The sequence below is a fragment of the Ochotona princeps genome, chromosome 7, assembly GCF_030435755.1.
Source record: "Ochotona princeps isolate mOchPri1 chromosome 7, mOchPri1.hap1, whole genome shotgun sequence".
NCBI lineage: Eukaryota > Metazoa > Chordata > Mammalia > Lagomorpha > Ochotonidae > Ochotona > Ochotona princeps.
Window position 1 is genome coordinate 71,265,430 of NC_080838.1, and position 15,175 is coordinate 71,280,604.

At 34.4% G+C, this 15,175-nt stretch overlaps 1 protein-coding gene across 1 annotated transcript in view; it reads right to left on the reverse strand.

Annotated features, from left to right (window-relative positions):
- Positions 1–14,430, reverse strand: part of LOC101519317 (alpha-S2-casein-like) — a 17,185-nt gene extending 2,755 nt beyond the window's left edge. The window contains exons 1-13 of the mRNA XM_058666649.1: positions 14,380–14,430; positions 12,959–12,985; positions 12,073–12,111; positions 11,556–11,582; positions 10,442–10,468; positions 8,763–8,786; positions 7,238–7,360; positions 6,719–6,745; positions 6,061–6,102; positions 4,808–4,834; positions 3,370–3,393; positions 3,225–3,269; positions 2,329–2,454 (exon numbers count right to left, since the gene is read on the reverse strand). Of these exons, the coding sequence (XP_058522632.1) occupies positions 2,329–2,454; positions 3,225–3,269; positions 3,370–3,393; positions 4,808–4,834; positions 6,061–6,102; positions 6,719–6,745; positions 7,238–7,360; positions 8,763–8,786; positions 10,442–10,468; positions 11,556–11,582; positions 12,073–12,111; positions 12,959–12,985; positions 14,380–14,430 (609 nt within the window). The remainder of the gene's footprint in view (positions 1–2,328; positions 2,455–3,224; positions 3,270–3,369; positions 3,394–4,807; positions 4,835–6,060; positions 6,103–6,718; positions 6,746–7,237; positions 7,361–8,762; positions 8,787–10,441; positions 10,469–11,555; positions 11,583–12,072; positions 12,112–12,958; positions 12,986–14,379) is intronic.
- Between the last annotated feature and the right edge of the window lie 745 nt (positions 14,431–15,175).

Sequence of the window (15,175 nt, forward strand, 5' to 3'; positions counted from 1 at the left end):
CAGAAAGAGTGATGATGGCAAACCCAGTTCACATGAAACCCCAGACAGACCCAACATGTTTAATGTGATTTTAACAGGGAAAGCATAAACAAGCCAGGACACTTTCTGCAGAATCTTTCTTTGGCTCAGTACTTCCTTGTCTTAGCAGCCAACCTGTCCATGCATGCTGGTACCATAAAATGATACAGGAGAGAAGAGAACTGTAGAAGATTGATTTTTCTTTTCCAACCTAAAACAACAAAAGATAATGCTAAAACATAATGTTTGAATATAGAACACACACACACACACACACACACACACCCCTCCCATTCATTCTAGATTGGCAGAATGCTGTTAGTTATAACTATGGTTTGACGTCAGGAGTAGAGTACTCAAGGTATAGTGCTGGAAGTGTCTCTTCAATTTTTGATTCTTCCACTGCTTCAGGGCTATCATGAACAGATTCTTTCATCTTCTTTGGGCTTCAAATTTTTTAAATCAAGTAATGCTTGCTACTTCTCATATTTCTTATGAGCATTAGATACTCACTAAAGGGAAAGGGCTCAAAATTGTAAGCCCGTGATGAATTTTTATTATTACTCTTGTTACTCATTTGGTGAAATGTACTTTTTCATTCTGCAAATGTATGTTCAATTAATTTAAAAATTAAGAGGATAAATTGAGTGAGGCAGAATTTCAGAAAAGGAAGCAATCTGAATATTTTAAGGACAGTAATAAAAATACAAAGATGGGGGACATCGGGCTTGGCGCATAGGCCGCTGTTACATTACCCACATGCAATATCAGAGTGCCTAGGTTTGATTTTCAACTCTGGCTCTGAAAATGCAGACCCTGGGAAATTGCAGGGATGGCTTAAGGGGGTGGGTTTCTGCCTCCCATTTGGATTCGTCTTCCGGACTTGGCCCTCCTAGTTGCAGCAAATGGGCAGTAAACCTGTGCCAAGGGAGTTGGCGCCCTCTCTCCCTGTGCTTCTCAAGCACACAAGTGAAAATTATGATGAAAAGGTGACTACGTACACAGCAATAGTTAAGTACATTACAGATCACTGAGACTCCAGCATTGCTCTAAAACCCTTTGTTAAAATGTCAAAGAGAAAAACCAAAAAAAAAAAAAAAAAAATGGTGATTTTGCTTTCAGGGAAATTTCCTTAGAAATTGTTGGAATTGTATGAATAGCTTCAGAACATATATACAAGTGTTTCTTCCCTCAGACGAAAATATTTACTCTGAACGTTTTGGCCTAGTTCAAAGGTCACAGCAAAACATTGGTATGAATGTTGTGATTTCCACTCAGAGCCATTGCTTCTGGTTCAATTTATTGCTATCTACTGAAAAAACTGACGATAGTTGATTGTAAAAGTGTCTATGCAGCACATTTACATGCAAATTATTCTGAAAATTTAATTTATGAGTCAAAATTTATAAGTAAAAGTGAAACATTTCAGAGGCAAAATACAATTTTACCAAAGTTGAAACTATCTTACTTAACATAAAGTCATATTTTGTACATAAAATTGCTTTTACATTATTGATTAAACTCCAGTCCTAAAGGCACTTACCAAAATAAAGTGGAAGCTGTTATTTCAAGCATCTTAGAGGTATCTCTTTAAAAAAAAAAGAAAGGACAAGTTTTAAAAAATTTTATAATAAGAAGCAAACACAAACAATGTTTACACCCCTGTGCAAATAGTTAGGAGTTCTTTAGACATTTTACATACAAACCACTGGTACTAACTTCTCATTTTTCTCTAATGATAAAGATACATGACAATGGTACCTGAATTTCTAGAAAGAAAAATAACTTAAGTAGTACCCTAGGGAATTATGTGACTTTCCTACAAACATAAACTCATTATATATATTCTTCTGATTCCAAATTCATATTTTTTATGGTCAAGTGTTCACTTGATGGATTCATTCTCCCCTTCTTCACTTATTTCCTACTTTAAATAAAGTGTTTTATAATTTCTCTTTTTAATAAAAAAATAAGTGATAAATGTTAAATAGAGGTCTAGCTACCTTGCAATATTTAAGATATTTTTGGAAAATATAACGGACTTTCTCTGGTATAACTAGCTCTAAGAATTGTTGTAAGAGAAAACTGAAATGATGCAAACAGTCAAATTTAAATCATTGTTTTCACCTATTACAGCTGTACTTGTGTGACATAATTTATAATTTAATTTTCAGCCTAGAAATTTTTATTTACATTTGCTTTGACTTACGGCTGAGAATATGTTGGGGTTGTACTTATTTCATTTTCTTCATATGCTTTATCACAAAATAACTAATTCTTAAGTTAGCAAAAAAAAAATTGAGCACTCACCAGAGTGGGGGCACTTTGGTAAGCAATTTTCCTGAAATAATTCCATGGGGTTATGGGTTTCTGAAAATGACGAACATCTTGTAGATATTGGGGAAGATTAAGCTGGTAGTATTGGCTCATTTGGTCCTATAAAAATATATTACAATATTCCATGCATCAGAATAGAGCTGGGAATAATCAGAGAGATTAAAATTTATTTGGTTAACCAAATAGACCTAAGTGAAAATTTATTTATGTTAAATTTATGTTCATGTTCACAGACTAAACTGCAGTGTTGTGGGAATCCTTTGGTTAATTCAGAACTTGAAATCGAAAAGCATTAAGTAAGAAAGAAAGAAAATAAAAAGGAAAACAAGAGACTGTGGGAATATGATAAGAAGGCAAGAGGGTGATTTCTTGATTTACTGATTAAGTTCCTCAGATTGTGGTTTCTTTTCTACATCTGGTAGAAAAATCCTGATGTTTGAATCAAAGGATGTGTGTCTTGATTTAGTAGATTCTGTGACTTTGATCCAGTTAGTCTGAATGTGTGTTATGTTGTAGAAATAAATCAATTAGAACAGATAAGGCACTTTCATACTGCCTGTCAAACATCTAATGGTAAACAGATATCTTCCTTTTCTATGTTCCACTTTGAGTCATCTATACAGATCTGAATATAGATTATTATAGGGATTAAAGGTAAAGTGGAAAATCAGAGGGTGTTTAGACTTGTCAAGAAATACTAAGATAATTGTTGGGTGGATACCTGGCTTTAAGATAATTATTACATTGGGAGAAAGATTTTCTGCAATTAACTTTACTAAAAGTGGACTTTGTTTTTGATCAAGACAATTGCAGTTCAGCAATGTCCAAGTAGAATCCCCTTGTGTTATACTGTTTTATGAGACTTTTACCAGATATTTTAGCAAATTCTTTTCTTCTTCAGTCATCTCAGTTTTCTGTTAAAACAACAACAACAACAATAAAACTCTTGTAAAACACAAAAGAAACTGTTATAGGATAATATTTAATTAAAATCATCCAAAGGAAATTGCTTACCTGAGTGAATACTTCAGTTGATTCCTTAGGGAAAGAAAACAAAAATGAGCTTCATTTGGAAAAACCAGAGTAATTTTGTCTATATCACTATAGTGAGTGTGCAGATGATTATTCTAATAAATGAGGACCAAGTGAATTCTGTCATGAAACGAAGTCCTACATTATAGAACTTTATTATGAATCAAATGAGTTTAAGTATTCATTACCAGATCATGCTTTGTAAAAATATAATAGTACTTGATAGAAAATATGATTTATTTTAATTTTCCACTTACCTACACTGTTCTGATAATGTTGAATGCAGTGTAAGCAAAGGGAAATATAGATACACACACACACAAACACAGAGTGAGTGAGAAATTGTGTGTGTGTGTGTGTGTGTGTGTGTGTGTGAGAGAGAGAGAGAGAGAGAAAGAGAGAGAAGCTAAATTGGTCTGTTCAAGTCTGTGGTAGAACCTCAGAGCTCTTTCTATGAATATGGTTGTTCTAAATGCAGTCATGGCCCACACTTACAGGTGGAGAGAATAGCTAAAGCTTGGTTTCAACCAAACTGAGGAAGACTTTGGGTTGTGCCCCAATCCAAAAGACTCAGTCACAATCCCAACTTCACCTTTTTCCAGGGTTGTTGCCAGTTGTGTTTCTCCCCTTGGCTGTCTATTCCACAAGAGTAGGGACTTCCTGTATATATTATTTATACAGTCTAGAAGCAGCCCAGTATCTAACTCTTAAACAACATGGTATGTCCAAGATATATGAACAGGGTCAATGACTTGACCTTGGCTTTTTCAGAAACTATTAAGAATTTAGCTACACATCATCCACGTGAATGGGGTGGAAAATCAACTCTTGGCTCTGTGGAGAGTTTGGGTCAGATCTCTATGATGACTTGAGCATATGTCTATTTCTTAGGAAGATTTTGTTTATTTTCAATGAACCCCTTGATGTCATTTTGTTTAAAAAAGCAATGATTAATTTACTGGAAATGATTAGCCAGCAGCAGTCGGTTATTCGATTTTTAAAAGTATCATTTTCCTTTTAAGTGATCTATGGGAAGATTTCTTAAGAAATAAAAAAATAACAAATGTCAAAATTTGGAAATGAGGATCACTGAGTCTGGTTAGCAATACCTTGTTAGTATTTGTGGAATTACAGTTCTTTATCTGATACAAGGGTATAGTATCATGGGTGAATAACATACCCAGTTTGAAATATAATAGAAACAGGCTTTTTTGAAAAACAGATAAGCAGTTGAAACCATTTGAAATTCAGGTTAATTGAGAGAACAGTAGATAAGAAGTAGCAAGAAACAGCAGTTCTCTGTAAATAAAGTATCATCCTAATTTAAAAGTATTTTAAGTGTAGTGATAACAGTAATATTTTAACATTCAATTAAAAAACTATGAATCAAATTCAGCTTCATATCTAAATAATACTTTACCGTATCAGCAGTTGTCTCTGGGATTTCCTTAAAGAAATAAAATAAATATTAGGCACATTGTGCTCACTGTATTAACTACATAATTTCATTTTGGATATACCTATAAATTTCTCTCGGGAAGAAGAAAAAATACATTTTTACAAGTGTTTTCCGCCAAGGCCAGTGTTGGGCATGGCTGAATCCAGGAGTTCCAGGCAGGTCTCCTGGGGGAAGGGCATGGGACCAAACACTTTGGGCTACCCTCCACTATTTTTCACAGGCCATTGTTAGGGAGCTGTATTGGAAGTGGAACAGCAAGGTTTCAAACTGTCACTCATATTGGATGCTGGTGTTGCAGGTGGTGGCCTCAGGCACTAAACTACTGCATAACTTCCTTGCAATGCTTTAAAAAAAATCATTGCTGAACCTTCAAGATATTAAGTGAATAAGTGGATTCATAAAATAAATTTAGGTATCAACTAGTTCAAGTCAGCTTATTTTTATGTTTATTTTAAAAATAGGGGTATGATTAACCATGAGAGTTTTGTTACGTGCACACAATATTTCTGATTAGTCAGTTAGAAATGAGTAGCTTCAAGAAATATGTTGTGTAAAAAATGTCTTAGAACAGGTAAGGGGAGCAAACATAGAAGTTTACAAGAACGAAACCAAAGAGAAAATAAAAGCCCAAACAACTAATTCGAGGGATTCCCTACTAGCAAGTCAGCTGAATTCTGCCCTTTCAGAGACTGTGAGCAGCAAAGCTGGGCTCCACATCATCTCCCTTGTGTCCCATGTAAAATTCCCTGTCTACCTGGAGGTCAAGGGAGACAGCTGTCCAGACACCTGCCGCCCCTTTGCTGAACACAGGCAGGACGTCTTCATGAGGTTGACCTTGTTTGTTACTCTCGCCCCCACATTATGTCACCATAAATTCTTTGAGAGGAGACGATTCATTTGCCCATTTCTCAGGTTATAAAGAAAGCTTCTCAGGCATCTATAAGCTTCCTAACCTGTCCCTTCTGGTGGTTTCAGGCTAATTATTGCCCCCCCGAGGAGGCCTCCTGGGTCTATTTTCTCGTCTGTTTACTAATCTCCAAGAAAGAGTTTCTAAGACTGACTGCTTTGAGAACCAAATACTGCTTCAGAAATGTCTACAATATTCAAGCCAAAGTGCTCTCATTTTATCCTAAAACCAAGACAGATGTGAGATTTATTGAAAAAAAAAACCCTTTAAAATGTAACTGATCAATTGAAAGATCAATAAGTTTTACCTCACTGGTTTGCATGACCACATCCATTTCCTGCTCGTATTGCTACAAAATAAATAACATTTGTTTCAAATATAGAAGGAGTAATAAAATGAAAAATAATATGCTAAATACACAAATGTGTTTCTGACTTACTCTCTGAGGAAAAAGGACGAATTCCTGAAAAACAAAATGCATTTCAATTACTTATTGAAAAACGTTGATGTCTTTTTCACTTTTCTTTCTTTAGTGGGCTTTCAGTCATTTCTAACTAAATAATTGAGAATATAAGCAGCTTGTGTGCTGGGAGGTCTTGAGGATGTTGTTATCACATGCCACACACTGGAGGACATTTGCACAGGGGTATTTTGTGAGGCTCTGGATAAGCCAGAGTCCTGCTGCCGGAGTGTCAAATGCACACTGTGTCTCCTGAGATGATAGCAATATTAGTAGTTAACTTAAAAAAAAGAGAGATCACATTCAATTTTGGTAGCGTCTCATAAAACAAACCTGTTTTTCAAATCCTTGAATATACACGTTTTTGCTCTGTCCTCCAATTTTTCTTACAAGGTGACAGCCCCAGCTCCCCAAGATCCTATTTGTCTAGGTTTGTTGCCTTACAAAGTGACGCTAAAGTGACATCAGGTTACAAGAGAATTGCCTTAGTAGAAACATGGTTTACCTCACTGTTGGAGAGTTGTTCTCTGTCCTGTTTAAAAAGGAAAAAAAAAAACCTAAATTTTATGATCTGGTAAAAAATTTAATGAGTATTTTTGTTATTTATGTCTTATATTTGACAAATTATCATTGAGAAAATTATTTTATGAAACAAAATGGGAAAGGTTACTTAGAGCTTGAACAAATACATTATGATTGTTCCGTTAATGGAAATACTGATTTCTAGCACTCCTAAATGAAAACATTGAAGGATGAAACAAGGGGATGACTGAGCAAATACTTAGGACCTAGTAGCTGAGTTTAAATAAATTAGTTGTCACAGGTGCTGTTCTTGCCATTTCTTTCTATATATTCTTTCCATATTTGGGATTTAATTCTTGGAAATTGAGATTTTATTCACAACTGTTCCACTTTCTTAATAGTTTTTTAATAGTTCTTTTTTTTTTTTTAAAGAAATGTTGTCTCTGGTTATTTTCAATGTTTTTATCCTATGCTCAGCAATCCCTTAGGGCAGCGAACTCACCATGTTGGGAATAAGGGTCCTCAATGCAGTTTGAGTCCATGGGTTCATAACCATCGGATATTGGTAAAGAGCCTGGAGATATTGGAGGAAGTCCAGCTTCCGATAAAATTCATTGTATTTCATCTGGAGGAAAGATTATCAAATTTAGTCCAATATTTTGTGTTCTCCAATAGGCCAAAGCAGATGTGGGCTTAACTAAATCATGTAGATCCTTTAGAAATCATTCATATCCTTAGGTAATTTCGATTCTAGATTATTTAGAACCTTTACAAAAGTTACAAAGCGATTCAGTAAAAGGACAAACTTGTCACATAAAGTTACCTATAATTATGCCTATGTTTGTAGTCAATGACAGAATTTAAGCAATATGTTTACAAATTAGTCAGTCAGTGAAAACAATTTATAAAAATATATGTGAAAGAAAACATGATTTAGCTTTTCATTCCTTTTCCATGTGTGTGAGCAGCTTCTTAATCTCTCTTCTCATTACTTTCTGTGTAGCAGAATGACTGTTAAAACAGGTAAGGCAGTGAACAGTTTTTCAAAGTCTTTGATCTGATTATATAAAAATTCTGGTAGAGGTTAAGTATGAAATGACAGTGACATCTTAGGAGAATTTTCATTTCATAGAGAGAGTGTATCTTGGACAATTGTTAGTTGAATCCACATTCTTGTTGAATGCAGTATAAAGTGAGACTACTAATTAGAATTTTCTAAAGACAAGATTTATTTAGGGTGTTCCACTTTCAAGTAATCAAAAATGCTATTTGTTTTTAAAATAAGTGTATTTTAAAAAGTAAAAAATAAAATAAATGTATTTTAGATGCATCTGTCTAGTGTGTAGCATTTTTTAAACAAAGTTAAGTATCTGTAATCTATCATATGTGTACAGTATTAACATGGCTCTCTTCACTTTAAGTTGAGAAAGCCATGGCTTGCAATGCTGTGTAGAGCTGGAAAGTTAACTCTTAAGTTTTCAGATTCCCAAATATTTGCTCTTTTCCTTTACACAGAGCAAACATCCGAAGTCTGTAGAGTGTTGAGTGGGAATCTTTACTCCTGAGAAATCTGTTTATGGTGCTATTGTCACAGGGAAGTGTAATGAGTGACAGGGTTCAGCTGGTGTCTAACACAGCTCATTGATTCTGGAACAAACTTCTTGAGGCTTGTATCTTTTCCAAATCAGTTGCATAATTGCTCAATACAAAGCTTTCATAGAATATAAATCTACATGTATTTGACAAGATTCTAGCTGGAAATTAGGAGAATTAAAGATAAAAGAAATATTATTTCCTCCAAATTGTGTGGTTTGTATCTTAACTGCAATTACAATGAATTGTGTAACCGTGTCAAAGAAGAAACAGTCATAATTTGATGGTTTACTGAAAACTATATTTGTGCAAGAAATTTGCCAAAAGGGAATAGATTCTGTGGTAAGGAAAACAAAATGCTTGCTATAAAAACACACAAAAAGAAAAATAATATAAGTTACCTGGAATCCATCTTAATTAAAAAAGCTACTTACCTCTTTGGTAACTTCGGCATTTACCTTAGGAAAGAAAAATTAACATGGTTTGTGTGATTTAGTTTTAGAACACTACGTGTGAGTAAGTGTATATTCATGGCCCAAGCCATTACTATTTGAAATTTCATTACTTATTGGGAATTTAATAAACTAAATAAATCTAAATATTCATCTTAGAGGCATCGTGTATTCCAAAACAGTAGCATAAAACTCTAAATTTTCTTTAATTCTTCATGTAATTTGACATTCCAGTAGAAGGTTAACAAATGACACAAAACAACACAGGCCTGGTGAAATATGATGCAAAGTAAGTCATTCTCTCTCCAGAGAAGGAAAATAACAGAAGGATTATTTTCCAGTGCCACTGAATACTGAGAGATGGTAAGACAGGTTTGCTGAGTCGACTAGCATGACTTCAGGCCATGTCCAAGCACTAAGGCCCAGGGCTACCATCACAGTGCTTTTGATTTTTTTTTAATATAATACACTTGTTCTTGTCATGCTGGATGCTTGCATATTTGTACCACAGTAAGTGTTTCATGTACCAGCGACCTAAATACCTACTTAGGTAATTTCACACTTTCTTCCTTCTACAAGAAATTGTCAAATTTCAAAGTGCATCAGAACACTCAGATAATGTAGTTGTTGCTAGGGATGGGGGACAATTCCTTGATTGCCATTGAGCCAAGCAATATTGAGAAGTTTTGCAGGGAAAGATATGAAAACAAGGGGCCAGTGCTTGAGATGACAGGTGGTTTGTCTTGACTCAGATATCTGACATACACTGCTGAAGAGCACCAATCAGGAAGTCAACTTCAGTGTCCCCACCATTACATCAAGTTTGGATAACAAATTCATTTGCAGTTTAATTATTGATATCTGCTATTCTTATTACACACGTTTTTCTGATGTTATAGAACGTTTCTTGTGGCTTAAACTGTGGCATAGTGAATTGAGCCATTGCCCGTAGCATTGGCATCCCTAATGGGTACTCCACTTCTGCTCCAGCTCATTGCAAATGCACCTGGGAAAGTGGCCAAGGATGGCATAAGTGCTTGGGTCCTTACAGCTATGTGGGAGACTCAAAAGAAGCTCCCGGCATCTGCTTCTGTATGGCCCAGCCACTGGGGGAGTGAACCAGCACATGGAAGATTCTCTCTCTCTCTATCTTCACACACACATACTCTCTATGTAATTCTTTTAAATGAATCAAATAAAGTAGAGTTCTTAGAAAAATAAAAGCAAGTATCTTTCACATCACTAGATGAGTGTCTGGGAGATTCCTCAAAAATTAATGAATAATCAAAATCTGGCGACTACAGATTGCCAGCATTATTTAATGTTAAAAGTTACTCCAAATGGGTTTAATTTTAGTAGTATGATAAGCTAAAGTATTGAAAGAAAAACATTCTTGGCTTCTCTTTATAAGTCATCTTTGAAAAAAACTGAAAAAGATAAAAAAAATCATCCTATCATTGATTTCAAGTGTCCCAAGAGAATATAAACTGATTTAGTGATATACTATCAAAGTGTGAATGGAGAAATTAAAATACATAGAAATATCTTTCCAGTTTACTAAAAGAGGAAATACATAAATATTCCCAGGTACCACTGATATGATATTGTTACATGTTGGAAATATGAATCAAAAATTGTTCAATAAAATAAGAATGTCTCACCATTTTCCTGGTACTCTTTATGGGTTCCTCATGTAAAGAAGAAAAATAATTAGACTCATTTTTGTCACACAAAATACATAAATTATTGTATATGAAGTATGTGCTCCTGAACATAATGGGAGAATCTCACCTCCAAAAAGAGAAGCATAAGAATAGTTTTCTGGACCCGGTGCCATAGCCTAGTAGCTAAAGTCCTCACTTTGCATGTGCTGGAATCCCATATGGGAGCCTTTTCTAAGCCTGGTGGCCCTGCTTTCCATCCAGCTTCCTGCTTGTGGCCTGGGAAAGCAGTCAAGGATGGCCCAAAGATTTGGGACCCTGCTCCTGTGTGGGAGACCAGAAGAGGCTCCTGGTTCCTGACTTTGGATTGGATTAGCTCAGCTCCGGCAGCTGCAGACACTTGGGGAGTGAATCAGTGGATAGAAGAACTTCCTCTCTGTCTTTCCTCCTTTCTGTTTATCTGCCTTTCCAGTAAAAAATAAATAACTCTTTAAAAAGAATAGTTTCCTTTTCAATATAAAATGTTGAGGAATTGTATTGAAATTTCCCTTTTGCTAGTGAGCAAGTCACCAGCGAAAAGTAGACTTTGAGGATCAGGAGGGAGGGGCTCTGCTTACTACATTCATCAGTACAAGTTTGATGAATGAATGAATGAATGAATAAAAGACACAAATTAATGGAAAACATTTCATGTAACTCATCATCACTTACAATAATGTGAATTTGATTAACAAAATGCCACAACACAAACTGGCATTTTCAAGATAACAATGTAATGCTACTATTTTAAATATTTTGACTTAAATGAGTCAATTTCAAGAAAAAAAGGTTTAGTCTAAGTAGAAAAGTAATTTTTAAAATGGGCAAATGAATTGGGGTTTCCTCTAATCCTAAGGGAATTTGGGAATACACATGCTAGTCCTTAGTGTGGTTTTTTTTAGCTGGATCATTTGTAGATTCAAATTAGAAAACAATCTTGGTCTCATTCTTTGGAAGTACCCTTGATTTTAAATATGATGGACTATAAATACATTTTACAAATTTAGATTAATTCTATTTTGGCTCAAAGCACAACTGTTTTATATCATGCTGTAAGTGTGAAATTCACATATACCTCACAGGATGTGGTGCAAATGTTCTCCTAAGGGGGGAAAAAAGGCATATGTCAGTTACTGAACTGAAACATTTTTGGTATAAATTAATAATAAAGAAACCAGCAATTGAAATGCAGAATAGATAGAGTTAGGACGAAATTGTAAAGGTGACAGATCATTAAGAAAAATTATTTCAAAATTCTCTGCTTTAATAGTATAAATGACACACAGCTAACAAATCCATTCTGGGGCTCCTTAATATTAGTCCATAAAATTTTAATAAATCAATGGACAGTTCATCATTTTCACAAGAATAGGTAGAATAATCATAATTGGGAGAGTGAGAAAAAATGACTTATTTTGGTGGGAAAGGATATTTAATATCTCATCAATGGAAGATAAATTAAAACAATTAAATTTTACCTCAGTGGGAAACTCGACCACATTCTTGGCTTGCTTAAATTGCTAAAAAATAAATACATTTATTTCACAACCTTCATTAAATGAAAAAAAAAAAACAAAATACATTTCATGCACTAAGCTTGAACTTACTTCTTGGGAGTTGGCAAGAGTTTCCTTGGGAAAGAGAAAAAAAAATCACTTATTTTGCTTAGTTGTATTCATACTAGCCATCGAGCATAAGTTTTATGTCTGTCTTCTCTGGGCACATCACACATTTGATTTTTTGTTGAGTTCATGGCAAAGCTGAGCAAAATTTAACTCCCTGTTTTCATAATTCAGAGAACAAACTCACCCTGTACTGTTTGGGTTATGAATAATGGTAACAAGAAATTTTCTAAATATTAATCAAGAAGCAGAAAGGAAAGACTTTCTATTTCCTCTGCAGAAGTTCCATTTTCCTTTTTTTCTGAATTTATTTCTTCAGTTATTAAGAGATGACACAAATATACAGTAGGCAAATAAGGAAATATTAGTTGACACTGAAGATATCTTTTGGCATCTGCTGTGAACCATGTCCACAAAGTTGTTTGGAAATCAGCAGCTAATATGGATTCAACGAAACTGTTAAACATATTTTGATAATAGGGTGGTTGATTTTCTACCATTGTCTATAACTACAATGTGATGATACACTTACATAGAAGATAATGGACTTGAGGCTGTTGTTGAAGGACTATACAGTTTGGGAAGGTGCAAGGGAAAAAATCCCTGAGCCTATAGATTTGTAACATGAAAAACACTATATATATAAATATATAATAACACATATTATGTGTATATATTGATAAACTGGAAAAAAACAGGAATCCAGATGAGCATGGTTCTTACTGCAGACTTGTAGCAAGGCTTTTGTCTCTTTTTTCCCTCTTTTTCCCTCTCCCTCTAAAAGAATTGCTTAGTTGAGGGCATATTGTGTGTATATGGGCTAAAAGGCTTTTATCTTTCAGCTAGAGGTTCTTACCTCACTGGAAAAATATTGCTCCATATTCTACAAGAAAAAAAAGAAAATGCAAATTTAATTTTTATGACTTGTTTAAAATACTAAATAGTATTTTTTTGTGCTTGCTTAGTCTTGCTGACAAGGAAACTTTACACACCTGCTTTTGAGAGCTTTGTTAAATTAAGTTCATTTTTAAGTAAACCATCTTACAAATTTTGGTTATAGCTTAATATTTTCTCTACTTTTAGGAGGCGGTTGGGTTTTCAATTTTTATATACTAATCACGTTACAGCTTAAAATGTAATGTGACATCTGCATAGTTACACTGTATGGATATTAAAATGATTAAGTGTTATACTTTATTTAGTTTATGTTAACTGTTATATTTAAAAGCATTGTGCAAATGCTTCCGAAAAACAGCAAAAAGTTGAAGATTTAGTTAATGTCCACTTTTTCTTGTTGAGAATAGATGTCGTCACACTCAAGTTAGTGCTTATGTTCCCTCTAAACTGAGTGAAATCAGAGCCTTGTCTCCATAATCTATCACTTGCGAGTGAAGCCGCTGTAGTTTTAGTTGGTTAAATAACTGTTCTACGTTACAGAAAGACTGAGGAAAATCACTAAGTAGAGAGAAGGAAGTGGTGGAGACTAAGATGTCTTAAGGAGAAGAGATCAATTTGATGTAAATTTGGCATCTGAAAGTACGATTTTTTTCTATCTACCTAACTACAAATCTTACTATCCCTGCGACTTGAATTGACTGCAGATTTTCCCAATACAAAACCTTGTCAAAATCTATGCAAGACAGAGGTATTAAGGAAATAATGAACTCTGCCAACCGTAAGGAAAGGGCAGATTTGTGATTAGTGAGATAGTGAGTATGGGAGAAAGATGCAAACTGTTGGTTGTCAGATTAGGATATAAACCTATGATTTACCTTGGAGGAAATGAATGACTTACATTTGCACATCACAATAGTTATTAAAAATATGATGTTTGAGAAGTTAGAAGATTGTTTTGCATAGGTTATTTATCAAGCGATTTGCCAAGTGTACTCATTTCCTGTGATTCTGGATTTTGAACTACCGCAATAAATAATGGTAAAACTGTCATCTGTTTGATGAATGGTTTCAAAATTTCCTTTTTAAAAAAAATCTGTAGCCTTATTGAAATTTCAAGTATTTCAGTAGCTTGAAAATAATTTCCTGGCAAATCTAAATTGATAACTGTTGCTGAGAAATTTCCATTCCTACAACATTTTCATAAAATGTGTCTGCATTCACATCATGTGTGATGGGCCTTGTGTAGTCTTCGACTATGGCTTGAAAGCTTGCATGCTTAATCTCTTTCCTTGTTGCCAACCTCACCATCATCTGATCACAAGATTTATCATTCGTACTGAGGATAAGAACAGGTCTTACCAAAAGTCCCGTCATACTTACAGGCTTTGCAAGAGCAACAGCCAGGAGGCAGGCAAAGATGAAGAACTTCATGTTTACTGAGTTCTGTAAAATAGGTCTGAAGCAAGTCGGTTAATATTTTTGTTGCCTCTAAATTATGTTTTTCTTCATTAATTAGGTATTATTATAGTCAATACATGATCGATAACATATTATGTTCATTCATTCTGTATGATGTAATCATGTGTTAATTTGTAAATCAGGTGGACCAAAGGATCTATTTAGCATTTCCAATAGTTACACAAAGAACTGGAAAAATTAAAGTTATTCCAAAGCATTTTTGATATGATAATATTTTATTTTTATATCCTACAAGTATTGAATTAATTAGTTCTTACTAAAGGAGATTTGCACTCCAGTTTGTCAATGGCTTATACATACAAATCTTGAAAATGTGCATGTATGCATAGGTATTGCCAGATTATTTACATTGCCTAAATTTGCTATGAATTTTTCATTCTATCAAAAACGTAAGATATATGCGCTTATTATAAAATTATATGTATACATTCATGCTCATTTTAGAAATATTCTGTGAAATACTTAGGCTATTTAATTATTTTTTAAAGAACACTGTGATATAGCAAGCTAATCTTCTAACTGTTGGCAGCATCCCTCTTGAGCACCAGTTGTGATCCTGGTTGCTCCCCTTCCAATCCAGGTCACAGCTTGTCGCTTGGGAAAGCAAAATGAAAGCAGCACAGGACAGCTCAAGTCCTTGGGCCTGTGTACCCATGTGGAAGCTGCTGGATCCTGGCTTTGGATCAGCTCAGTTCTA